General features: G+C 34.7%; 3 protein-coding genes and 2 non-coding genes across 5 annotated transcripts; 3 read left to right on the plus strand and 2 right to left on the minus strand.

The window, feature by feature from the left end:
* The first annotated feature begins 1,042 nt into the window (after nucleotides 1-1,042).
* LOC130725766 (uncharacterized) lies at nucleotides 1,043-2,167 on the plus strand. Its single transcript, XM_057576960.1, has one exon. It carries the CDS (start codon nucleotides 1,043-1,045, stop codon nucleotides 2,165-2,167), a length of 1,125 nt encoding a protein of 374 aa, XP_057432943.1.
* Nucleotides 2,168-12,583: 10,416 nt separating this feature from the next.
* Nucleotides 12,584-12,657, minus strand: TRNAI-AAU (transfer RNA isoleucine (anticodon AAU)). The gene has a single exon. It is a non-coding gene; the product is annotated as a tRNA-Ile (tRNA).
* Nucleotides 12,658-18,875: 6,218 nt separating this feature from the next.
* LOC130723538 (precursor of CEP14-like) lies at nucleotides 18,876-19,568 on the minus strand. Its single transcript, XM_057574614.1, has one exon. It carries the CDS (start codon nucleotides 19,450-19,452, stop codon nucleotides 19,159-19,161), a length of 294 nt encoding a protein of 97 aa, XP_057430597.1. The 5' UTR covers nucleotides 19,453-19,568; the 3' UTR covers nucleotides 18,876-19,158.
* A 2,471-nt stretch (nucleotides 19,569-22,039) lies between these two features.
* Nucleotides 22,040-22,111, plus strand: TRNAG-UCC (transfer RNA glycine (anticodon UCC)). Its single transcript has one exon. It is a non-coding gene; the product is annotated as a tRNA-Gly (tRNA).
* Nucleotides 22,112-23,369: 1,258 nt separating this feature from the next.
* LOC130724427 (protein NTM1-like 9) lies at nucleotides 23,370-25,751 on the plus strand. Its single transcript, XM_057575649.1, has 3 exons — nucleotides 23,370-23,575; nucleotides 23,677-23,912; nucleotides 25,391-25,751. The coding sequence occupies exons 1-3, from the start codon at nucleotides 23,395-23,397 to the stop codon at nucleotides 25,541-25,543; spliced, it is 570 nt and encodes a 189-aa protein (XP_057431632.1). The 5' UTR covers nucleotides 23,370-23,394; the 3' UTR covers nucleotides 25,544-25,751.
* Nucleotides 25,752-26,033: the final 282 nt, after the last annotated feature.

Below are 26,033 nucleotides of genomic sequence, written 5' to 3' on the forward strand. Positions count from 1 at the left end.
CCATTAGGGACAGAGAGGGAGTAATAAAATTCAGTAATTTTCCTCTATTAGAAACGACAAAGGATAGTTAATTAGCAGTAGCACGCCTTTTATATGTGACTACAAATATAGTTGTTCGCTTTGTCGTTTATGTTTGGCATATTTAGCTTATAAGCTAGCTGAAAACTGAAAAACTAGCTGAAAACTTATAAGCTAGCTGAAAGCTGAAAGCTGATAAGCTAGATAAAAGCTGATAGCTGAAAGCTGAAAAGCTACGTGATTGAAACAAAAATGTTTGGTAAAATTAGCTGTTAACCAAGTTGAAATTATAAAATGACATAAAAGGACATACTTGTATAAAAAATTTTATATTTAACATTACTTTATTTTCACATTAATACCTATATGATATTAATATTATCACTTTAAATATTTTTATTAACTCAAGTTATTTATCATCTTAAAAGTATAATATTAACTTTTACTTATTTGATTTTTTATATTTTCATCAAATTAAATAAAATATACTAAGTAATTAGTTATTTGTTTTATTCCAAAGTAGTAATAAAATAGGTGGCGCGGACCGCATACGAGAGTGTTAGGGAAAAATATGTTTAATGTTTTTATAAATATATAAGGGTAATTGTGGAATTTTAATAAAATAATAAGTATAAAAATGAGAATATATTTAATAAGCTATAAGTTTTAAGCTATAAGCTACCTGAGATAGCTTATAGCTTATATCTTTAAGCTCCTGAAATAAGCTCATTTACCAAACACTTTTATAGAGTTTTTAAGCTAGTCAAATAAGCTTTAAGCTAGTCAAATAAGCTATAAGCTAGCTGAAATGACATGCCAAATATAGTCGTAGAGAGGACTGAGATAAAGCCATAGCCAAAAAGTTGATGACAATCCATGATCATGTGATATTATAATGTTGATTAATTATAATCGCACACACATAATATGACATTATTAGTATCTTTTAGATTAGGCTTATACTCAATTAGTGATAAAGGTCAAGAGATAGAAGTGGTAGTTCACTAAGGATCCAAGAGATGAGATGAGAGAGAAAGGTAGAGAGAGAAGGAGCGAAAACTTGAGGGTGTGGGAGAGGAAAAGTCACGACCAAGCTGAAGAGGGATGGACGAGGGTGAGAGGGAGGAAGCAAGATCGAATCACGTCGTATTTTTTCACCTGCTTTCCTGAGAATTTTGGGAAAGAGGCTATGTGGGGAATATTCCAGAGATATGACAAGGTGTGGGACTTGTTTATCTCAGACAGAAGGGATAAAAATGGACGGCGCTTTGGGTTTGTACGCTTTAGAGATGTGCAGAATCCTCTGGATTTGGAAAGGAGACTGGATCAGATAGTGATTGGGGCTTCGAAGATTCACGTCAATTTACCTAAGTATACAAAGGTAGACAGACAGCAGGCAATTACAGTAACACAAACGGATTATGCAGCTACGAGAAGGGATCATCCAGCTACGAGAAGGTATCATGCAGCCACGAGAAGGGACATAGGAGGAGAGGCTACTGTCCATGGTAACGGGAGGGGGAAGATCTCCTCTTATGCTCAAGCAGTGATGGCTGGCTCAAAAGCTACGAAAGGGTGGGTACGTAAAAGGCCAGAAGGTGAAACGAAAAAAGAAGAAGGGAAGAATATGGCGGCACTAGAATTATGGCATGGGCCGGAGATTCCGAAGGGCGAAGATTGGCTTCAGCGCAGTATGGTTGGGACAATTAAAAATCTGGATACGATCCCATTACTCCAGGATGCTTTCATGCTCGAAGGCAATGCAACAGTCCAGGTACGCTATATGGGAGATGATCTAGTGTTAATTACTGGACCTGAGGGAGTGGAGTTGGAAGGAATTCTGCAGGAAGCTGAAGAGTGGCTGAAGGAGTTTGTTGTTAAATTACAACCATGGAGTCCATCGATAGCTTTCACTTGCCGGGTGACATGGGTTAGATGCTACGGGGTACCATTGAATTTGTGGTCATTGGAATGCTTCAAATATCTTACGTGCCCAGTGGGGAATATAATTAAAATGGATGAAGGAACCAGTATGTTCACAACATTAGAACACGCAAGGATGCAGATAAGAACAACTGCATTGGAACCCATATCCTTGACAAGGAAGATGATGATTGATGGGATTACACATACAATTAGAATTACATAGGAGGTTATGTCCCAGCGCATGAATTGTTGTTATGGAGAGGAGTCAGTAGAGGAAGACGATATTCATTCAGAATGGTCCCTGAATGCAGATAGTCACTCCTCAGAGCCGTCGGAGGGTGGCGGGGAAGAGGACCGGTCAGTACCAGGTGAGGAAGAGGACCAGCGGGAGAACCTAGATGCATTTATTCATTCTCTTGGAGATAGCAACTTTCCAGGTCTCAATAACGACGCCATTAATTCCAATGATAACGTGGGGGCTGCACAGTCGGAATTTTCAAATAATGATATTAATAAGGAGGTTGTATCTCACCATGTGGGGCCCGATGGTGCTGAAAGGGTTAATGAAACATTAGACTTAAATGAGGATGAAGGGATGGGCAGTATTGGAAGTTCAGAAGTTCCAAAAACACAACCTGCGTTACATGGGCCTTGGTCTTTGCAGATCCGTGAAATGATACTAGGGCCCAATTGTGACAATGAGAATATGGACCCAAATCCGGGTTTGGGTGATCCTGCCCATGATAATGGACTCACGAGACCTGATGAGGATTGTGTGGATATGAATAATCAGATATTGGGGAAGGGATCCAAGGAGAGGATTGAAGGTGACGAGAATGGGAAAAAAGGGGACCAGAACACTACAGCCACAAATTGGAGAATCTCAATTGCAGGTTCAGATTGAGATGGGCATCAAGATGTGAATGGTAATAAGAAAAAGCTGACTTTACTCCGTCGAGGGGAAGCTTCAAAGATATCGCCTGACCAAACTTCACAGGAGCAAGGTGAGGCGGCTCAAGCAGGTGTGTCCCTGAAGAAACTAAAAGTGGCAGAGCAAAGGAGACTCCAAGCTTCGATGCAATCCGCTTCTAGCTCTTTAAGAGACTCTGATATCAGAAATTGTAACAAGTTCTTTTGGCTGAGAAATATGGAGTCTGAAGCTAAAAGACTGTGGGATCAAGGAAAAGAGCTTGGGGTATCAACTACTGGAAGCGATGAGGATGTCATCAAGAAGCTAATTGACATGGAGAAGAGAGATGCCAAGGAGGTAGGGGCGCAAGTTGGCGTTGAGCCAAGCAGGGAAGCAAGTGGTTTACCATGAAGATAATGTCATATAATGTAAGGGGTCTTGGCAGTAATGCCAAAAGAAGGGTGCTAAGGGAATTAATGGCTAAGGAACAGATAGATATGCTATGTATTCAAGAGACAAAATTAGAGTCAGTGGATATGAGGTTATGCTCTCAGGTATGGGGAGATACAAATCTTGAATGGCGAGCTATTCCTGCTGTTAACAGAGGGGATGGGATTTTGTGCATTTGGAAACCAGGTATGTTCAAAATTCAGGACTGTGTAACTAGCCAGGGATTTCTGGGTCTGGTGGGAGTGTGGGGTGATTCTGAAGCCAATGCAGTAATTGTGAATATATATTCACCCTGTCGTTTAGAGGAGAAAAGGGAGCTATGGAGAGAACTGCTAGAGTGGAAGGGCAGGTGCTCATCATCACTATGGTGCCTAGGGGGTGATTTTAATTCTATAAGAAGTGAGGATGAACGAAAGGGTATATCCGCAGGGGGAAGTTCTCAAAGGAGGGAGATCATGGAATTTAACCACTTTATTGATTAGATGGAGTTATTAGATCTTCCACTAGCAGGTCGGAAATTTACGTGGTATCGTCCAAATGGGAGATCTCAGAGCAGAATAGACAGATTCTTATTATCTCCGGGATGGCTAGCAAACTGGCCTAATTGCTCACAAGTGGGACTAAGTAGAGACATATCCGATCATTGTCCCATATTGCTGCGTAATAAAAATCTTGATTGGGGGCCTAAGCCTTTCCGTGTATTGAATTGCTGGCTCAAGGATCCCAGGCTAGAAGGGTATGTGAAGCAAGTGTGGGTAGAAAACCAAATCAGCGGTTGGGGAGCATATGTGCTTAAAGAAAAATTGAAGCACTTAAAGAGGAAGTTAAAAGGGTGGAATAGAGATGTGTTTGGTGACTTGCGCAGCAGAAGGAATGAGGTGGTGTTAAAAATGAATGAACTGGATAAAAAGGAGGAAGAAGTGGGTTTATCAATGGAGGAAATAGATGAACGTAGAGCTCTATATGGTGAATTTTGGTCTGTTGTTAATCTTCATGAATCATTGATGTATCAAAAGTCAAGATCTCAATGGTTGAAGGATGGTGACCAGAACACTAAGTACTTCCACTCATTAATCAACTGGCGAAGGCGCACAAACTCAGTTGTGGGGTTAATGATTGATGGCTTATGGGAGGAGGATCCGAAAATGGTGAAGGGTGAAGTTAAGAGGTATTTTGAGCAAAGGTATGCAGCAATTCAGGGGGTGGACTTAAACCTGGATGGGGTTCCTTTCAGGGGCCTAGATGATGTTGATAATGAATTTTTAGTGAGGAGATTTGAAGTGGAGGAAATAAAGGAGGCAGTTTGGGAGTGTGGGGGAGATAAGAGTCCCGGTCTTGATGGATTTAATTTTAAATTCATCCAGAAGTTCTGGGGCTTAAAGAAGGGTGATTTCCATAAGGTGTTGGATGACTTCTGGAGAAGGGGAGTTTGGCCAAAGGGTTCCAATGCGTCGTTTATTGCATTGATCCCGAAGGTTAGCTCCCCTTTGGGCTTAAATGATTTTAGGCCGATCTCACTCATTGGGTGCATGTTCAAAGTTGTCTCAAAAGTGCTAGCACTTAGATTGAAACAGGTACTCCCTAAAGTGATCAATGAGAACCAGTTTGCGTTTTTAGGTGGGCGCAACATGTTGGATAGTGTGGTAGTAATTAACGAAGTCATCCATGCTGCAAAGAAGAGGAAGCAGTCGACCTTAGTTTTCAAAGTTGACTATGAAAAGGCATACGACTCAGTGAGTTGGGAATTCCTCTCATATATGATGAGAAGACTGAATTTTGCTGACAAATGGGTGAACTGGATTATGAACTGTGTTCAATCAGCCTCGGTATCGGTTTTAGTAAATGGGAGTCCCTGTGATGAGTTCAAAATGGAGAGGGGATTACGACAAGGCGATCCGATTGCCCCATTCTTGTTTCTGATTATAGCAGAAGGTTTGAATGGACTTTTCAAGAGAGCTATAAATGTAGGCAGATTTGAGGGGTTTTCATTTGGAGGTAATTCTGGGTTGGATGTTTCAATATTGCAGTTTGCGGATGACACCATCTTTGTGGGAAATGCTACAGCCCAAAATGTTTTTGTTATGAAATGTGTACTGAGGGTGTTTGAACTGATTTCAGGTCTCAAAGTTAACTTTCACAAAAGTAAACTTGCAGGGGTGGCGGTGGAAAGGAATAATTTGCGTCGATTTGCTTCGATATTGCACTGTAAATTGATGGATATCCCATTTGTATATCTTGGTATTTCGGTGGGTGGGAGGGCAAATTCTACAGCACTATGGGAACCAGTTATTACCAAGCTAAAAGGGAGACTCTCGACTTGGAAGCAGAAACATATATCATTTGGGGGGCGAATATGCCTCATCCAAAGTGTGTTATCTGCGATACCTTTATTCTACCTGTCATTCTTTAAAATTCCAGTAGGTGTGCTTAAAATGTGTATACGCATAATGCGTAATTTCCTGTGGGGAGGTGTGGAAAATGATAAAAAAATTGCCTGGGTAAAATGGGACACTGTATGCAAACCAAAGGACTATGGGGGGTTAGGAATAAAGGATTGGCGCTTATTTAATATGGCGTTGCTTGGAAAGTGGAAGTGGAGGTATTTAACTGAACCTAACTGCCTGTGGCGAAAAGTGATTCAATTCAGATGTGAAGAACAAGGTGGCTCATCATGGTGGAAGGATATTAATTCAGCTTGCGTTCTAGAGGGTTGGAGCTGGTTTGATGCAGGGCTCCAAAAACAGGTACTGGAAGGTAATGATACGGAATTTTGGGGAGAGAACTGGATGGGGAATGGGCCACTGGAATTCAGGTTCCCAAGATTGTATAATCTATCAAACCAGAAGAGAGCATATGTGAAGAATATGGGGAGGTGGATTGAGCGGGCATGGCAATGGGAGTTTAGATGGCGGAGGAATCCACTAGGTAGGGAAGTGGGATGGATAGCTGAATTATTAGATGCACTGAGAACGAGACATCTAGTGGAGAATAAACCAGATAAATGGATATGGAAGTTGGAAGGGGAAGGAGAATTTTCTGTTCACTCATCGGATCTGTTTTTGCAGGAACAGCAGCTTGAGGAACAAGATCAGGAGCTGAAACAAATTTGGAGTGCATCTGTTCCATCAAACGTGAAGGGCTTCACATGGCGGGCTATGTTGGATCGCATTCAGTCAAAGGAGAACCTGAGAAAGAGACAAGTTTTAAGCCGAGAAGAGGATTTAGTTTGTCCATTTTGTAATCAAGATGTTGAGACGACATCACATATTCTGATTGCATGCCCAAAATCCTCTCAAATCTGGTTTGGCATCACTAAATGGCGCGGAATTCTCACTGTCTCTCCTGCATCCCTTCGTGAGCATATGATGCAGTTTCCAACACATGGCAGAAATAAAGCTCAAAGGATGGGGGAATTAACAATCTGGATGGCAACCATTTGGTCTATATGGCTGATGAGAAATAGAATAATCTTCAACGGTGCGGTGCTGGATGTGGAACAGGTAGTGGAACTAAGTCAGCTCAAGGCGTGGCAATGGGTGAAAGCGAAGGTGAATGGCTTTTGCTACTCGTGGTTCGAATGGAAATCAAATGTAGGAACATGCATTGAAGCGATGTAGAAGTGAGGCCAAAGGAAGAGCAGCGTGCTGGGATACAAAGGTCAATTAGTAAGGATGGCTTTTGGTACCAAATTAAGTCCGAAACATGGGCCATGATTCTGTTATGCGAAGTGGGGTGCAAAAAATAGGCAAGCTGTATTGTTGAACTGGCATGCTGCATTTGTATTGTGATGGAATATCTAAGAGGTTGGCTACATGAGGCTTATATGAAAAGAAACTAGGATGATTGTGAGAATTGGTTGCTGTACTCTGGTGGCATTGGCATGGAAGCTGGAATTTAATTAAATTAGCATATGTGTTTTGTCTAGTTCTCCAGGGAGATTACCCCTTGATCTTAGAAATCTTGTACTCTTTTTCCTTCATCAGGTTTTCCCAAAGGGGGTTTTTCCTCGTAAGGTTTTAACGAGGCATGATTTCTAAAATCTTTCTCCTTGGAGGGGGTGGGTGGTAGGACTTCTACTAGTGGGGAGGTCTTTGTTGATGTTACTGTAAGGTTGTTACGCTTGTTCTTTTCTTTTGTTAGATTTTCTCTCATTTCCATTGTATTGGGTTGAAGTACCCCTTGTACTTCATATCAATACAATTCTTTGCTTACAAAAAAAAAAAAGAGATAGAAGTGGTGCACCATATTAGTGATTAGCTCCGTTAATTTATATTTTCTTTTGATTATATTAATACCTATAGAAACAAACACAAAGGATCTAGCTAACTTAGCCTTTTTTTTTATAGGTAAGAATCTTGCTAACTTAGCTACAGATAACCCAATGCAGCTGACTCTAGCTGATAGCTAGTACTGGAGTAATTAATTAATTAATTAACCTTAGTCTTTTACTGGGAATGCAAAAGATCCCAATTAATAATTTTAATTGATGGTGGAGAGAATCATTTGAAATCATTGGGAAAGACCCTTTATGTCTAGTTCCGGAGAAACATAATTAATATTTCCGATACCAGTACTCTCCTCACTCTTTTTTATGAGTATAAAGCTTTTAGGTGCCGTGGATGGACTTTGTTTAGAGTTAGAAGTTCTGTTCAGCCCTTAATACTAAGCTTATCAAAGTGATAATTTTTAACATAAACAAGTATTTAGCCATTTCGAATATGGTTTCATAGGCCCAAATCACAATGGTTGATGCTAGCCAAAAGGAAGGCCCAAAGAATAGTTGAGGCGGAGTATGAAGAAAAGGAAAGAATACTATTTTGACAAAAAAAAAGAATACTTTTATCGCATGTCCTCAAATTCCTCTATATATCGCATGGATAAACATATTTATCATTTTAAATTCATCTTATTTTATCAATAGTACTTAAATAATTTTTTTTTCTTTTACTTTTCCGATGTAAAAAAATAATAATGTTATTTATTATTTCTACATTTTCCGATAAATAAAAATTTTAGAATTTATAATATACTATCTACTATATTTATTATTTAAGTATTATAAAATAGAAAATCACTTTAAATATTCATATATATATATATATATATATATATATATCATATACATCTAGCAAATTACAAGTCATTAAGAGTTATATTCACAATCATAAAATGGAAAACATAAATTATGAATTTAATGGTAATGCAATGTAAGTGTAAACATTTTTTTACATAGACATCTAATGATAGGTTGCTAAATCAGAAAGTAAACTTTTAATATAATTAAAATAAAAAGGACCATAAATGTTTTTGAATACGTGACACTCAATTATTGAATATCTGTGTAAAATATTTTTACACTAACCGTGTACAACCATTAAACTCTAATTTTATTGCATGTTTTAATATTTCTACAAATATAAATAAATCAGTTGGCATGTACACTAAATATAATTACACATCAATTTGTTTTTGTATACTATAATTATATACACCCACGTTCAAAAAATAATTATATACACCCGTGCAAGATAATTAAGTTTGAAACTTAATTCGTTATTAGTTATGAATTTAATGGTAATGCGTGTAAACCTTTTCCACATGCATCCAATAATATGTTACCAAATCAGAAAATAAGTTTTTAATTTAATTAAAATAAAAAGAAACATAGATGTATTTGAACACATGACATTCACTTATTGGACAACTGTGAAAAAATGTTTTACATTAATGTATAAATGCTTACTAAAAGGAGTTTTTGCAGTGCTAATGGCAGGTAAGATGTTTAAAAAGGATTCAAGCAAAGTTGTCAACGATATTCTTAAAAATCACTCAATGCCAGGATCAGGCCACATAGGTCATAAAGGTGCATCTTCCATCGATGTCCTTGCACCCATGTCACCACCTTCAGGACCAGGCCATAGAGGGCATAAAGGTGCACCTGTCATTGATGTTGTCCTTGCAAAACACCCAAAGCCACAACCTTCAGGAGCAAGCCCTTGAAGGATTGAGTCGTGGGCTATGTGTGGCAAGCCCTTAACTTAAGTTTTTTTTTTTTTCATCGAAAAGATAAATTACATCTTTTAAATCATGAACCTCCTCTAGCTCTTATCATTTGAGTTATCATTCAGGGACAACTTAAGATTAATATATATCACATTTTCATCAGACAACACTTCTTAAGTGCTCGGGTAATATAAACTCATACAAAATGTTCTCAAAAAAGATAAATAAGGATTAGTAATGATTTTAATATGGAAATAAATGGAGCAATATATATGTTAATTTTCTCCTTAGAACTTGTACTTTTTCTATTTTAAATATAAATTGAATAGGTAAATCAAGTAGGTGATCAAATATGACTTTGTATTTGTTTGAATTCCTATTAAATTTGTGGATCCAGGTTAAAGTCATAAACCGACGTCAATTATTAGTGGACAGATGCTACGTAGAGCGATGATTTTAGCGTTCATCCAAACAATCATTAATTAGCATAAAGCCGATGCTATCTAGCAGGGCCGGCCCTGAGCCTGTGCAAGCAGGCCCACAGCCCAAGGCCTCTAAAAAAGAAGGGCCCCAAAAAAAAATTCGAATACTTTTTACAGCGTTTTTACTTAAAAAGGCGCTGTAAATAGTCAATCTTTTACAGCGCTTCGTACCGCTGTATACTATTTAACAGCGGCGAGAGGTCCGAAGCGCTGTAAAAGACCTTTTTTTGGCTTAGTGTCCCTATTAAACTTCCTCCAAAAAAAAATTTAGGGGTCCATTTTTATTATTAACCCAGGGCCTCTAAAATGTCGGGACCGACCCTGCTATCTAGCATTGATCAAAACCAATGCATGCACCAAGAAGTTATACTTTAATATCAAAGTATTGAATTTATCTATTCCATTTTTAAATGTAGAATATAAATTACTTCTAAATAATTATTTTAATTTTAATTTATCTATTTTAAAATTATTTTCCACATGCATTGCAAGTTTGCAACTAAAAGACTAGTTGATACTAATCTATATATATAAGTAAAGCACACTTGAACCATTACATTAAATACATTAGTAAAGATTACATATATTATAATGCATTAAGTAATAACAAATTATCTTTGTTATAAATATATTAAATAATAAGATTAAAAACTGAAAAAAAAAATTGTATTATCAAAAGCTATTCAACTACCTACATCAAATATTCACAAAAATACCTATATTAAATAATAATAGTTATAATTTTAAAAAAATAACTTGAGTTCACAAATATTAAGAATTAAAATTAATTAATTATAAAGGCTTAATAGCTCTTTTGGTCCCTCACTTATCATGATTTTACACTTTTGGTCCCCAATAAAAAAATTAGCACTTTTGATCCGCAACATTGCTTAATTCTTTGCAAAAATATCCCTATTTGAGACTAAAGCGGTAAAAAAGTGTAATTGTGAGGACTAATTTTGCTAATTTTTTTCTAGAGGGACCTAAAGCGCAAAATCGTGATAAGTGAGGGACCAAAAGAGCTATTAAGCCAATTATAAATAATATTTATAATTAATTAATGTAGATAAAGTAGATTTAAAATTAATAAATATTTTTTATTAAATAATTATTGATAGTTAAAATTATCAGAGTAATATTTCTATTTAACTATATATATGATGATAAATAAATTAAATATATTTGAAACTAAGTTTAAATTAGGAGATATATATAAAATATATATGTTGTGCATGTCATGTTAGTTATAAAAAATAATAGAATAATTAAATTAAATTTATTTGTCAAAATAGTTTAATTTTATAATTTTGATTTCAAATATGTTTTCTAATAATATTTAATATGACTTCATAACCTCCTATGAGGTTTATCGTTGTTGCACTCATCTATAATAGACTAAAAATGTAGTATACAATGAAGTATTTAATAAACTTCCTAAATGAAATTATATTTGATATAGCTACAATATTTCTTCATGGATAAAAAATAACAATCATTCTTAACCAACTTTCACTTTTGCACATTATTATGGTACACGAGTTTAAGAATTTTTTTAACTAGTCCTTATAATTTATTTGTGTTAACCACATGTATCCCCTACTGAGGGAATCAAGTTCTATCAAGTGTAGTGAAAGTTAAAGGTCTATCATAAAGTGCATTCCTTAAGGACGAAATCTCAGGGATCCAAAGATTTAATTTTAACCACTGTAATAGACATTCACTAGGTTGAACGATTTGTGTTTGCAAAATTGTCTTGTGAGGTTTTATAATTTTTTACTTTCTTCAAAACTATAAAAATTTATCGAATAAGATAAATTATTATCTTAATTCATAAATAAGTTAAAAAATATATGCTCTTACAAACTGCATATTAACTAACTAAATACTCATTATGCAATAAATAATATAAATTTTATATGTGTCACTAAGAATATGTTTTGACATTAAACTTTCATTAGCACACTTCCCATAAAGTTTCAGCTGAAAACACTACTTTCATGGCCAAAACATGAAAGCAAGAGATAAATACAACTTTATTAAAGTAGTTTTACTTTTATAGATGACTTTACACAAACACGGACTAAATTATTCAGCTCTAATTATATATTTTCATTGTTTTACATAATATTGAGAATGCATTACTATTTAAACATATATTTAACAAATAAATTGAAAATAATTTTTATTAAAGAAACATAAAATATAAAACATGTGCTTCGATCCCCACACAATATACTCTGAAGGAGGGATGAGAAGCCTTAATTATGACTAAATCTCGAATCTGTAGGTATATCCAAAGGGTGACCAGTACCAAATGTTTATACTAAAGAAAAATATACTAAAAAATTAGTGTACAATAAATTTTTTACTGAGCTTTATTAATGTAATTACATTACATATATTTATCATATTCTTAACTATCTACTATTCAATAATATTTCATATTACATAAATTATTCTTACAAATAATAGACACATAACTTAAAAACAAACCCGTGCAACGCACGGGTTTAATTTCTAGTTTATACAATTATAGTAAAATGCTTGACATGGAATGGAATAGTACGATTTAAAAGTACATGTAGCAAAGAATGGGACTCAAAGTTAGATTAGAATTAAAAAGAAAAAAAGAGTTACCGATCCAGGATCGAACCTGCGACCTTGGATTTATAATCATAAGATTTAGCCAACTGACCTAATTAAAAGTTAGGAAGACGGAACTCCAAATCAAATATATATCTTCTAAATATAGTAGAGAATGAGACTCCAAAATAACAGCAAAATGAAAAAAAATTGGCCCATGCAGGTCTCGAACCTGCGACCTTCGCGTTATTAGCACGACGCTCTAACCAGCTGAGCTAATAGGCCAGTTGTTCGAATTGTTTCAGAAATACTATAAATACTAAAACTATATATTTTGCAACGCAAGTTGAGTTGCAATTGTGAAATCAAAAGCAGTGTCATTGCATTGTAAGACAGCGCATAAAACAATGTACGTAGAGAATGATTTTAGGCAGTCAGTTGATGCCTAAACCACAAGATGAGATCAAAATTCATATGTGATGGTCTACTTTTAATTTACCCCTTCATTTTATTTTAGATATTGATCGAAAAAGTACAAGTACAAGTACTAGGGAACAAACCAACACAATGCTCCATATTTATCCATATCAGAATTGTTACCAATTCCTCTTCAATTATTTTGAGTTTTGTACGAGTATACATTAACACAAGCAATGAAGTAGTAGAATGTCCCAAGACGAGGGTTCAAATCTTACAAGTAATTAACGGATTTGCTGAAGAAGTAGTAGAATGTATATATGATGAAAACATGAGTATTAACCCCAGTTAAGGGTTAATTTGACATACAAATACATAGCAGAACATTTTCATGTATTTCAAGGGCTTCTATGCTTAAAAAGACCTGCAAGTTGCTGTGGTGTGCTATGACCTCTGTGGCTTGGTCCTGAAGGTGGAACGTGACCCCTTGCAAGCAAAGACATGACAGAACCTCCTTTTCCATTGTTGGCTTGTTGCATAGACATAAATTTTGATCGAGTTGCAGAAGCTCTGTTTGCTGCTAACATTAGTAAGATTATAATGAGCCAACAGAGGAAAGGAAGTTTGGCACCTGATAAAGTAGTAGACATGATGTTTAATTTTGTTGTGGATGTAAATAGCTAGATATAAAATATATTTGGTACGTTTAGGAATAAAATATATTTGGTACGTTTAGGAGTAAATAAGACAATTGGATACTATTCCATATTTATAGGGAACACTAGAGGTTTGAACTTTCGGTTATATTTAACATTGAGATTTGAGAAATAACTTTGGCACCTCCCAACAAAAGAGAAAAAGAAGAAAATATTTGTATATTTAAGGAATTTCATCAAGTTGAGATACTTTTGAGCATTAAATTTGTAATTAAAGGCCTTAATTTGGGGAGGAAATGGGTTCAATTGGCACCAACTTTTTCTTGGTTCTTGCTTTGCGATTATGTCAAGCAAAGGACATATATGCATGTGCATACATTGACTATGGTTGTGCTAGTGCCCACATTATGCACATTATGTGTAAAAGAATGTCTTCTCACCTTTATGCTCTAAAATTCACAATTTCATCAGTAAAATTATATAATAAGGACCTTATAAATGATGGTTGATTAGTATACGGAAGCATTACTTAATTAGGAAAATTACATGCATGGAAGGTTTTTTCACTACTTGAGTAACATGTCTAAACTCAGTACACCAAATTAATGTAGCTATGATATGACCGATAGTTTAAATAATTGGTGAAAAAAATATAGTCTTAAGAGATAGCTGGATATAGTTGAAATAGTACGTAGGGTGTGATCGATCATGGTTATTGATTAGTGGAAGACTTTTTGGCAATTGAAAGGAACACAACATGTATTGAATTAAAAGAGAGCTTTTATTTCTTTAGAGATAGATGACAGTGAAATGAAATTATATAGACTTTTGAATTAAAAGAGAGCTTTTATTTCTTTATGATGGTACAACTTGTATACTAGTTTGGAGATTGTTCACGTAGGGAATCCTAAGCGGCAGAGATAGAATCAATAGGGTTGTCCATCGAATGGTTTTGAGGTGTCGATTTTGTTGAGTGAAAAACACGACAAACTAATGCCTGTCTTTAGTTTGGTCGGATGTCGAGTTTTGAGAGTGCGGGTGAATTCAGACCAACAAGACAAATAAAAGGCCGAGGAGGAAAAAATTGCTTTCATGTGATGGATCCAAAAAAAATTCACCAAAAAAATAAAGAAGAGTAGTTCATTATCATAATGTTATATCGTCGTCTAGAAAATTCCCACAAAATAGAAAAGATCACATTAAAAATAAAAGATACACGAACGATGGTGCTCGGAGATGACAAAAGGCGGCACCTTGGTATGTTGTGGCCTATGGTGAAGAACATGAAAAGACACTAGATCCAGAGATGACAAGAGTGTGCAACAGACTGAACATAACATATATTGCCTTCTTTGGTGGAGCTATTGACCGATCCAAAGATGGTACTTGTGAAAAGGAGATGAAAGAAGAGAAGGTGGTCGTGTGGACCATAGTGGGGGTGGGGGGTTGAGGGAGCAATTGTGGCTAGGGAGAAGGAAGACGCAAGAGAATAGAAGAGGTGATATTTGCTAGCTAGGGTTGAGGAGAAATGAAAGAGAAGAAATGAGAGAGCTAGGTTAACTGGTTAAACACTTAAGCCAATAAAGTTTTCGACCGTATCTCACATTTAGGCTTGGACTGAAGAAGTTTTTTTTTTTTTATAATTAATATAGCCACTTTAATCGAGCTGGAGCCCAAACTGAAATCTACTGTGTTAGACTAAAGAAAACCGCACTTTATCACCTGTTGGATATATCAACTACCCGACTCGACCCATCCAAGTACAAATAAAGTGTTTAGGGTTAACATTTATTATTAGTCAACCATGTAATTATATAAATAGAGTGTTTCATTATCAATAATATTCACGGAATACAATTATATTCCTTCCCTTCACATTTAAGTGAGGTGAATTTCTTGCTGGAGTAGCTAGTTCCAGTTTCCAACAATAAGAACATCTACTAATTAAAGGACATGACACCATGCACAGCACATTGGACGTTAAGACAACGTACACCATCGCGTCGCATGTGAACCGACTTCGAGGATTTCCACTTTCATTGTATTCAGACTAGTGCTCCCATGCATTCGGCTTCAGTTTCCAGTGCATCTTCTCATAGATTAATTCGCTTGTAACAAGTTCACACATGCAGGGTCACCAATTGTGGACACTTTTATAGATACGTTCCACTACACCGTGTGTTAGCTTCAAACCGTTGCAAATAGCAGATATTTTTATTTTTAAAATTATATAATTTGGGACGGTAAAAAATGGCTACAACTATTTATCTGCCTTTTAAAATTAGATTTTTAAAAAATATTGCATTTAATCCTTTTTATCTTTTGTTCGGTCCAATTACATAGCTTTTAATTTATTTTTTCAAATTCACTTATCTTTTGTTGGTCTAGTAGTCTATTAGTAGCTAGTAAATTAGTATATCGATCGTGGATTCATATCTTTCGGTTTAATTTAGACAAATTTATTTTGTGTTCATGATTTTCCATGCAGGGCGGTTTTTGTGGAGCCCTTGTGTTGGTTTAAAAGGGGCAATTTCACAAGAGCAACTCGTGGGCAATCGCATTTTTCGTTAACATTGATATCGTCACTTTTCATGTGTATGTATATGTATGAATAACTTGATGATTATTGATCAAATCATTGACATGTATACAAACGGCATGGATGCACGAAAAGTGACCAATAATGTTAGGCCCCAAATACTTCACTTTAGCTTAATTTAGGTGTAACCTCTTTTTGAAACAAAAATTAAGCTTAATTGAGAATAAATTTTGACAACATCCTTCTTAATTAAGTAGGTTTTTTTTTGTACATCGGAAAGATAAATTGCACCTATCTGGAATTGATCCCTCCCAGGACCTCCCCCACCCAACTCACATGTGTCCTAACTCTTACCACTTAAGCTATCATTCGGTTAAATAACAAACAAACATTACAAACAAAAAAATCCAGTCTAGATAACATCAGAAGAACATAGTACAACCAATAACAGAGTACAAACTGAGTAGAGATTAAGTATTGCTACAATAAGGCAACAAATCAACCTCAGCTCGATCCTTTTTACAACTCTCTCTATCTAAAAATGAAAATCATCAATACAATATAAATCTTTTCTCCAATGTAATCCATCATATTTAGTGCATTTAATAACTTTCAAGGTGATTCTTTCAATGGCATGCGTTATAGATAGTCAAAACCTCAGCTTCAAACGTCCATAGCAAAGAATAAGGAATAACAATGACCCAAATTTCTTTAATTTGTTTGTATTAACTCTTAAGTATGCCAATATATAATTGGTAAGTCTCACTAACTTTAACTTTGAATGATGAAAAGGACACAATAAAAACAGTTGAATAGAAGTCTTGGAAGAAGACTAAATTAACTAAACTTGGACTGCGCAAATCTTAATTAGATCTCTTTCAAGGAAGACTTTTGAAAGGGATATATAGAAGAATGGGATTGGGAAGAAAGCATGAACCTTCTTGACATGCATATTGTGTGCTTGTCGTCGTTGATGACTTTTCTGGTGAGCTCAATTTTTTTATTCAAACACGTAACTTAAAACGAGAGAGACTCCTTAATTTTGAGAAAAGAAAAATAGAGAACTAATCAATCAATAAGTCAATGATCACGTTTATCACTGAAACGTGAAATCACAACCCATTCTGATATGCTTTTATATTCCAATCATGCTAATAAAAAAATGTAATTAAGGTGCAGTGTCACAAGCTGCAATTTGGAGGCCAATAGTATGAGACGGTGATCCCTTTCTAAACAAAATCATCTTCATGAAAAGTAACAAACAACAGTTGGGTACTTTTTAGGTTCAAGTTATACATATATATCTTGACGCGTTTTCCTTCTTTCTGGCCAAGTCTTGTTTCCCCCAAAATGCAACCCTAGTATTAGGGTGAACATGGCCGGGTAAATCCAATGAACCCACCCAACCCAATCCGATCCAATAGAAAAAATACGGGTTGGATCGGGCAATCGGGTTAGTCGGATGGATTTTACTACAACCCAACCAAGTTCGGATCGGATTTCGGATTCAGTTCAAATCCATCCAACCCAACCCAGAATCCATACATATAATAATAATTTTTATAATTTTACTCATACTTGGAGTGCTAGTGTCGGAGTGATGACTTTTTGAAACTTTGAGACTTTAAGTATTTGTAGTTATTTGTCATATTTGAACTTAGAGTATTTGTTCGTAGTTATTTGTTACATGTTTATATATAGTTATTTGGCATGTTGGAGAAATCTAAGTTCTAAGTGTCATGACATGACATTTAGTGTTGTTTTTCACTTTTTAGATATTATTTATATTAGATTGTTTCATGTCATTTGGTAATGAAGTTTTATGTTTTCATGATATTTGACTATATGTCATTTATGTGGTATTATTTCTATAACTTTTTGTGTCTTTTTCATGCTATTTAGTATTATAACATATTTAGTATTTTTTATAAATTTTTCTGATTTTATAATAATTTTTGCAAGATTTTTTAATATTTCAGATATATTATTATTTTAATATAATGACCCAATAAATCCATCCAACCCAATCCAAACTTCGTCGGGTTGGTTCGGATCGGGTCCGAAGAAGAAATTCGTGAAATCCAACCCAACCCAACCCAACCCAGACAATTTTGATCGGTTCGGATTTTATTTTGACCAAAATTCATCCAACCCAACCCATGTGCACCCCTACCTAGTATTAGTGGCAGACCACTACTTTTATACTCTACAACCATATCCATACTTTTATACTCACCTACCTTAGTAGCATTACCCCTCTAAAATTGGGTACTGGATATGTATATCAGCATCAATAATTGAAGGCCAAAGTTTATATTCATAAAGTTGTACCATAGAAAGGTTTCCAAATGAGGCTAAAGTAGAAAATTTTCTTCAAGTTTTAAAAGATATGAAATTGACTACTATGTAGTACGTAATCAAAATGCATTTGTTCAATATTGCTTCTATAAGTTAGTGCCTACATGTTATAAATTAAAGAATCAGGGATTGAAATTCAATTTTCTCAATTAGTATAGTTAGTTGGTGGCTTTTTTAGATGTTTCATTTTTTCTTTTTTTTGGGAAACTAGAAGCACCTTAATTAGCCAAACCAAAACCACCTAAAATTTGATGGATTCTGAAACATCCTCCTATCTTAGATGCCACAACCAGATTTATAACTTTTGAGATGTTTTCTTTGACATCCTGGAGAAAATAACTCTACTTTCAGTTGTAACTAATAATCTTATAGTCTAATTTAAAATCAGGTTATGCCATGGCCTCCCAAGTTTCAAACCAAAAATTTCTCCAAATGGTCAAACCATACATGATACATGTTCCATATGGCACAAACAAATTGTATTCCAATCAAGATCAAGTTGATGTACAATATAAAGACCAAACACACAGAAATTGGTCAAGAGAAAGACAAAATTGTCACTACATATATTTATCCCTCAATTTAATATTGATAAATCTAAAAGGGATTGCAAATAATCCCAATACAAAAACAGAGTAGAAACAGAGACTATATACTAGAAATGGTATCTTTATACAGCTCAAGTATCCCTAATCTCTATAGTGCTGCTAATTCTTCCACCTTACAAAAGAATCTAAACAACATTACAAAGTATTTAATTAAATTGTGTTCTGATCTGATAAAGGAACAAAAAAATTAATACAGAAGTAGCTATACTCAATGGCCAGCACCAGGGCTAGGAACAGATCGGAGGAGAAGTCGTTCAGTGAGGTGACGAGCAATGAGCTTCTCATCAACCTCCACAGAGTGACCTTTCTTGCTTGGTGTAGAAGTTGGAACATTTCCCTTGGGAAGTGAACTCAGAAACAAACTGCGACTTGAAGAAGAAGACGGGTCAACCTTCATGCTGTGCTTAGCTGAACCAATATGAAGCTTCCTTCCTTCTGGACATGAACACAGGGAAGCAAAGAAAACTGAGAACAGAACCAGCAAAGTGCCAATGCGAGCCATGGGATCAAGCTGCAACAATTGAGAACAAGAAATGGAGTTTCAGGGATTTTGGAGTTTTTGTGTTGAAATGAATAGGATTGTGTGAGAGACAGAGAGAGGGAGTGAGTTTGTGAAGGCAAAGGCGCGTTATTTATAAGACCTTGGTTTTGAAGATGACATAGGACATAGGTGATGAGAGAGAGAGAAGGATCTTGGGGAACAAGTTTTCAATGGTGGCCAAGTCAACATGAAGATTTTGAGAGTTTGAAAATAGGAATACTTATAAGTCACATTGATGTGTAGATACTTGAACTACTTAAGTTTTTAATTGAAAATTCTATTACTAAGTGGCGTGTACAAAGAAAAATTTGTCAATATTTGAGAAAATTTTACCGTAAAAAATTTGCTCATGTATCTAAAAACTTTGAGTAGATTAGTCTCATGATTGTGATTAAAAAAATATTGAATGAGTTGAGTTGGAGAGGAAATTAAGGGACGTGTTGTTAGTCAGAGGAAGAGTGGGAATAATGTCAAAGTGTCTTAATTTCTTTCTTTCCAAAATAGCCACCGTTTGCCGCGTGGGGCTGCTGAGTTTGGTGATAGCTCTGCTAAGACGCCGTCCACCCCTTTTTGGTAATTTCATGCTCATATTCACTTTCTTCTTTCTACACCGTCAAGATCTCCACTCGTATTAATGGTTGGCGGCACTTCCATTCACTCGACTTTCAGCTCAAAGTTCATTGGTTTTCTGTTGGGAGAATATTCAATATGGAAAAATATCTTTTTCACACTTTAAGTTTACTTACATATGGTCATAGAGTAAGTACAAAGAGAAAAAGAAAGAAATATGTGATATAGTATGTAAAATAAAATAAAAAGAAACAAGAGAGATAAAAGAAAAAGTAAATGAAAATAAAAGTAAAATATCAATGTATGAAATTTATTTTCAATATGAAAGGTAAAACCGTAAAAGTACAACAACCTGTACATAAATTATCATAGACAGCTAGTAATGAAGAAATTAGACCTGACTTTATTCATTACTAACTAATCAGGTCTAATTGCAAGTTTGAACAAAAATGTTCAAATAATTAAATCGACTTATTTCATGTGATAAATGCATTATATTATTATAACTCGCGCCGTAGATAAATACTCAATTAAATAAATAACGAGTTAAATATGTTTTAGGTTATTAAAATATACATTCAAAATATGTCTTTAGAAATTTAATTTATGACTTTTGATCTTGAGTTTTTTAATTCAAAGAAAAATAAGTGACTTTATGGTGCTTACATGACCAATTCACATAACTTTTAGTCATTCCCCTCTTCTTCTCTTTCTCTTTTCCTCCCACTTAACCTCTAGAACTACCACCCATTTTCCTTTATTAGAAAAAAAGTATATAATTGAGCAATTAAAAGTTAAAGGATTAAAATCGCCTAAAGTTAAAGGTAAGGGAACTAAAATTGAGCATTGAGAGTAAGATGGCTAAAATCACCAAAGGTAAAAAGTAAGGGAACTAGAAAAGCTTTTTTTTTTGAATGGGACAAGCATTTTAGCCTAAAAAAAATTTAGCAATCAGACTTCTCAACACACCTCATCAGGTTCAAAAGTAAAAGTATTTGAAGCGTGAGATTTGTAAGAGTGATTCATATATCAATGATCTTTAATAAGCAGATTTAGAATAATCATTGATATCATTAATTTGTAAGAATTATTATGACTATATTTGTAGTCAATGTGAAATTTCCCGATGAGTGTATGCTTTAGTCAATATATATTTAATCAACAAGATTCATGCACAGATGATACAACCATCAATTATCAAAGGAATTGCGCAGCAAGTAAGATTCTGTTGACTTTTAAAATGTAAACAAGTTGAATGATACGAAGGAAAGGGAAGAAAAGGCACGCACCTTGTTCTGAAATTGGATTACAAAAACTACAAAAAGAGAAGCAGCTGCTGGGAAGAATGAATGCAAAAAGGCCCTGAGTCTTTCATCCATGTCAACACCTTACCTTATTGCCTCACATACTTGCCCGGAAATGCTCTGCTTTGTCTGATTTAGCACCATAAAGTGCAAACAACATAAAGTGCCACCAGACCACCTTATGACTCTCATTTGTCTTCTTTTAAAAAAGGTTTTTTTTTTTCTTTGGTGAATCAATGTGGCAATTACACGTAGAGCCGGTGAAAATGTAGAGCTGGTGAAGTCATATGACAAATATCACCGGACCACCACATTTGTTAGAGATCAAAATCAGATAGTTTCTCAAATATTAGGAATTAGAGATTGAGTTCAAACTTTACTCAAAAAATATATCATTTTCAAACTTAATGCATTATACAGGGACTAAAACCTTATTTAACACAAAAATAAAATTGATTACACATTTACACCATTCTTATATACAAGCAAGTTTTAATTGGCTACTAATCATAAATGATAAATTGACTAGCCAATCAACTTATTCCAGTTGACATGGTAACACATTGAAACCATTTTTAATTTCTTTTTGCTAAAGTGAGGGCCAATCCCGGACAAAATCCGTTATTTAAGTTTTTAGAATTATGTTCCAATGTTACGAATGGAAATCACACAAGGCGTTTGTAGTCCAACGGTTAGGATAATTGCCTTCCAAGCAATAGACCCGGGTTCGACTCCCGGCAAACGCAAACTTTTAATTTGGTAAAAATAGGCAAGCCATTGACGGAAAATGTCCGTCGCAAACCTAATCAGTGACGGACTTTGTGACTGAATATAAGCATACAGTGCTAATCTGTGACGAAATTCATAGTTGGTAACAAACTAGTGATGAACACTATTCGTCACTGATGTTAATTAAAATGGAGCTTTTGTTGTACAAGGATTATGCCCTATCAAAGAAGGGGAAAAAGAAAATGATCAATCAAAATTATTAATACTTTTTTTCTGAAGCAAATTTTTTATTAAATGAAAAAGATGTAAACAAGCCCTTCTTTGTAACAAAAAACAAAGAACTAGCCTTCCCGATAAATCATAAAGTACGAGCCAACAACAAAAGCAATAGCCATTCAAAAAAAAAACAACAAAAGCAATAAAAAAAAAGAAACTTAATGTTAGGATCACAACAATTCTATCACAAAAACAAAGAATACCCAAATTAAATTATAACTATTATTTATATTTTAAAATGATTATTCAATCAATTAATACTCAGTTTTTTAGAGTTAAAACTGAAAGGATTCTGAATAATTTTTTTGTTAAAAGATAAAATATTTTACATATTTATAGTAATGAGTGTACTCTTCATTTCTGTTAAATAATGAAATTAATCGAAACTTTAATAATAATTAAATATAAAAACATCAATTTAAACAATAATCTAAATTATCTTAATTACTCTAAGATAAGACCACAATAGTATTAGATACTCTAAGATATGATCAACATATTATAATTAAATATACATTTCATATTCTAACCTTAGTATTCAACATTAATAAGTAAATTGGTTTTAAAAAAATAAGTAAATTGATGTATTTTTAAATAATTATTTAAATTTTGTTTGGACTTGAAATAATTATTAAATTGATTCTATCAGATAGCAAAATTTCTTTGTTATTTCAGCAAAATTAAAGTTTCAAATTTTTTTTGTATTTCAATTCACTTAAAAATCTATCTGCTAATTTCTTTGTTATTAAATTCATTTTTTTGTATTTAAAAAGTATACAAATCTGTTTGATCCTTTAAAATTTGAAAGAAAAAAAACAGAAATATCTCTATAAGTGAATCCCCTTTGATTATAGCATGTTTGATCGATAACTTGGGAGCGACGCCAAAAGGAGACTCTGATCAGCTTTAAATTCAACTGAACCCGCATTATATTCTAAGCCAAACCACAACAACTTGATCATCTTCTTCTTCTCTTTTGTTATATAGTTGAAGAAAAAACAAACAACACCACAACAGTACTACAATGGGTGGAGGCACTTTTCAAATGCTGGATTTGTTGCCTGTGGGATTCAGGTTCAAACCAACAGATCAAGAGCTGGTGGATCACTACCTCAAACACAAGTTGCAGGGTGATGATTCGGATTCCCTTGTTGCCAAGATTCCTGTGCTTAATCTTTGTAAGGTTGAACCTTGGGATATTCCAGGTAATCAAACCAAACCAACCCTTCATCTTCTTTCAATAAAAATATTTCATTGCCACCTTGATCATTCATTCTTTTGTGCTTGTTTCAATTTGTTGTATTAGCCTTTTCGGTGATAAAGTCAAATGAACCAGAATGGTATTTCTTCAGTCCTCTTCAGTCCAACAGGGCAAACAGACATGGGTTCTGGAAATACGTGGGAAGTGACCGTAACATCAAGACAACTCGCACCAACATTGTCATTGGGACCAGGAAGACTCTTGTTTTCTGTCGAGGAGGTGGGGAGACCGACTGGGTTATTCATGAGTATCATGCTGCTGCTACCTTTGATCATGCCCAGGTTTTATCCTATTTCATCATCTCTCTTTGCCCTGAATTTGCTTTCTTTTCTAATAAGCTATTAACCACGACACGATACTGACTTATACTCCAAATAATTTTTTTAAAGATATGAGTATCCTAGAATCTTCTACCTAAGACTATCCACAATGGTTTCAACATTCAACACCACTTTTTCTCTTCCCAACACTCCACATCACCTTCTCTCTCCAGTTCAACACTTCATTCAACTTTTACCCACTCCAATGGTTTTTCATTCAACACCCTACCCCTACCCCACCACTTTTATTTCATATTTTGATTTAATTTTATATTTTTCGTTTTATGATTTCATAAAATTAAAATTTACGATAAAAATTAAATTAAACAAACTATTATCGATTTAATTTAACTTAATTTTTTTTATTTAAATTAAATTAAATTAACGTAATATTTTTTTAACGTAAATTAAATTAAAACACTTAACAAAGGGGATAGTAGAAAGATTAAGATGAATAAGATGATGGAAAACTTGGTTTTTTTTTTCTGTGTCCAAATCAAACGAACCAAGTCTCTATTTATAGAGAAAAAAAAAATCATGAATTTTGGTAAATTTTTTATATTTTTTAAAATTTTTTTTTGAATGAAATAATTGAGTTGGAAAGATTAGGATAAAAGAAAATCGCCCGGACCAATCAACGCGTGACACGCGTCACTCATCAGACCGTCTCTCTCTCCTCTGACGCGTGGCACGCACGGTGCCCAACCGACGCGTGCCACGCGTCCCACCACCGGTCCGCCTGGGACCCGCCTGCTGCCACGCCCTACCCATAACGCGCCTTGTCCGCGCGTGTGTGGCACGCGCCTGGCGGTCACCAGCCAGGCCGTGCCACGTGTCCCATGCTGCAGGTTTCACAAGTGTTGAAAATTTTCAACACCTCTCTCCTCCCTCCAACTTTCAACACTCACTTTCAACACCATTAAACCCCACTTTCAACATTAAACTACCCACATTCAACACCATTGTGGGTAGTCTAAGAACAAGTGCAATTTTTTTTTTATTCAAACACCGCAGAGAAGTGTCTGACATGTATAAATGAGTATAGCATGAAATTTTCAGGCTTTGATATTTCCTATTTGACTGGTCTTTCTGAAATTTAATGGTTCTATAGTCCCATGTTTGTTTGTGTCCTAATCTGTTCATGACTTGATTTTCTTTAATCAGCCTTGTTTGATTACAAGATTCTTCATCACACATTTATTTTCAATTTTTTTGACTTTTTTCTATAGAGATGTTCAGGAAGTTATTATAAAAAAGAAGAGATGTTCAGGAAACCGTTTCTAAATTTGAAAGACATTTGTTGGATAGATATGCAACTTTTTTCAAATGTGGGGTAAAAAAACAAAAACAAAAAATTGAAAAATTAAACTGGTTTACCTTGCCTTTTTATTTTTAACGAATTATATCAAATAAATGATGATTATCAATCTAATTTGCAGAGGACCTTTGTTTTATGTCACTTGATGGAGGGCCCAACGAAGAAAGCTGCATTGATACGTGAAGAAAGGGAGTTCAGAAGACTAGAGTCACTAGACATGGCTTCTGACCATGAAAGTGAAGATGTAGAATCAGAAGGGATTACTGTTGATTGATTGACTTTGAAATAAACAAACAGCAGAAGATTAATTTTTATGCTATTATTTAGGAAAATAACAGTCTTATTGATTGAATTTCAGCTTCTATTTTTTAGGCTTTCATCTAGTAGTTGTTATGTTTTTGAATTTGAATTTTATGTTGGTGATTCTACTCTATAAAACCAGTTGCTATGCTGCTGAATAAAAATATGCTTTATGCTCCCAATTCTCTGCTATCGTTCTTCTCTTCTACCCATACTATATTTTTAAAATAACCAACAAATTAGCATCAGAGCCCTCTTCTTGAGGGACCTGTAAAATGGATGCTGGATCAAGCTTCTCACATGTTGCTACTCCTGTCTTTGATGGGGAAAGCTATGACCTTTGGGCTGTGAGAATGGAGTCCTACCTAGATGCTTTAGATCTGTGGGAAGTTGTGGAAGAGGATTATGAAATACTTCCGCTGCCGAATAATCCTACCATGGCTCAGATCAAAAGTCACAATGAG

Source organism: Lotus japonicus, chromosome 6, assembly GCF_012489685.1.
Source record: "Lotus japonicus ecotype B-129 chromosome 6, LjGifu_v1.2".
Lineage (NCBI taxonomy): Eukaryota > Viridiplantae > Streptophyta > Magnoliopsida > Fabales > Fabaceae > Lotus > Lotus japonicus.

What these genes read in the sequence shown, in the direction of transcription:
- LOC130725766 (XM_057576960.1), top strand. Translation starts at nt 1,043, where the DNA reads ATGAGAGAGAAAGGTAGAGAGAGAAGGAGCGAAAACTTGAGGGTGTGG.
- LOC130723538 (XM_057574614.1), bottom strand. Translation starts at nt 19,452, where the DNA reads ATGGCTCGCATTGGCACTTTGCTGGTTCTGTTCTCAGTTTTCTTTGCT.
- LOC130724427 (XM_057575649.1), top strand. Translation starts at nt 23,395, where the DNA reads ATGGGTGGAGGCACTTTTCAAATGCTGGATTTGTTGCCTGTGGGATTC. An exon ending in TGAACCTTGGGATATTCCAG is followed by an intron (nt 23,576 to 23,676) that starts GTAATCAAACCA and finishes TTGTTGTATTAG; the next exon opens with CCTTTTCGGTGATAAAGTCA. An exon ending in CTACCTTTGATCATGCCCAG is followed by an intron (nt 23,913 to 25,390) that starts GTTTTATCCTAT and finishes TCTAATTTGCAG; the next exon opens with AGGACCTTTGTTTTATGTCA.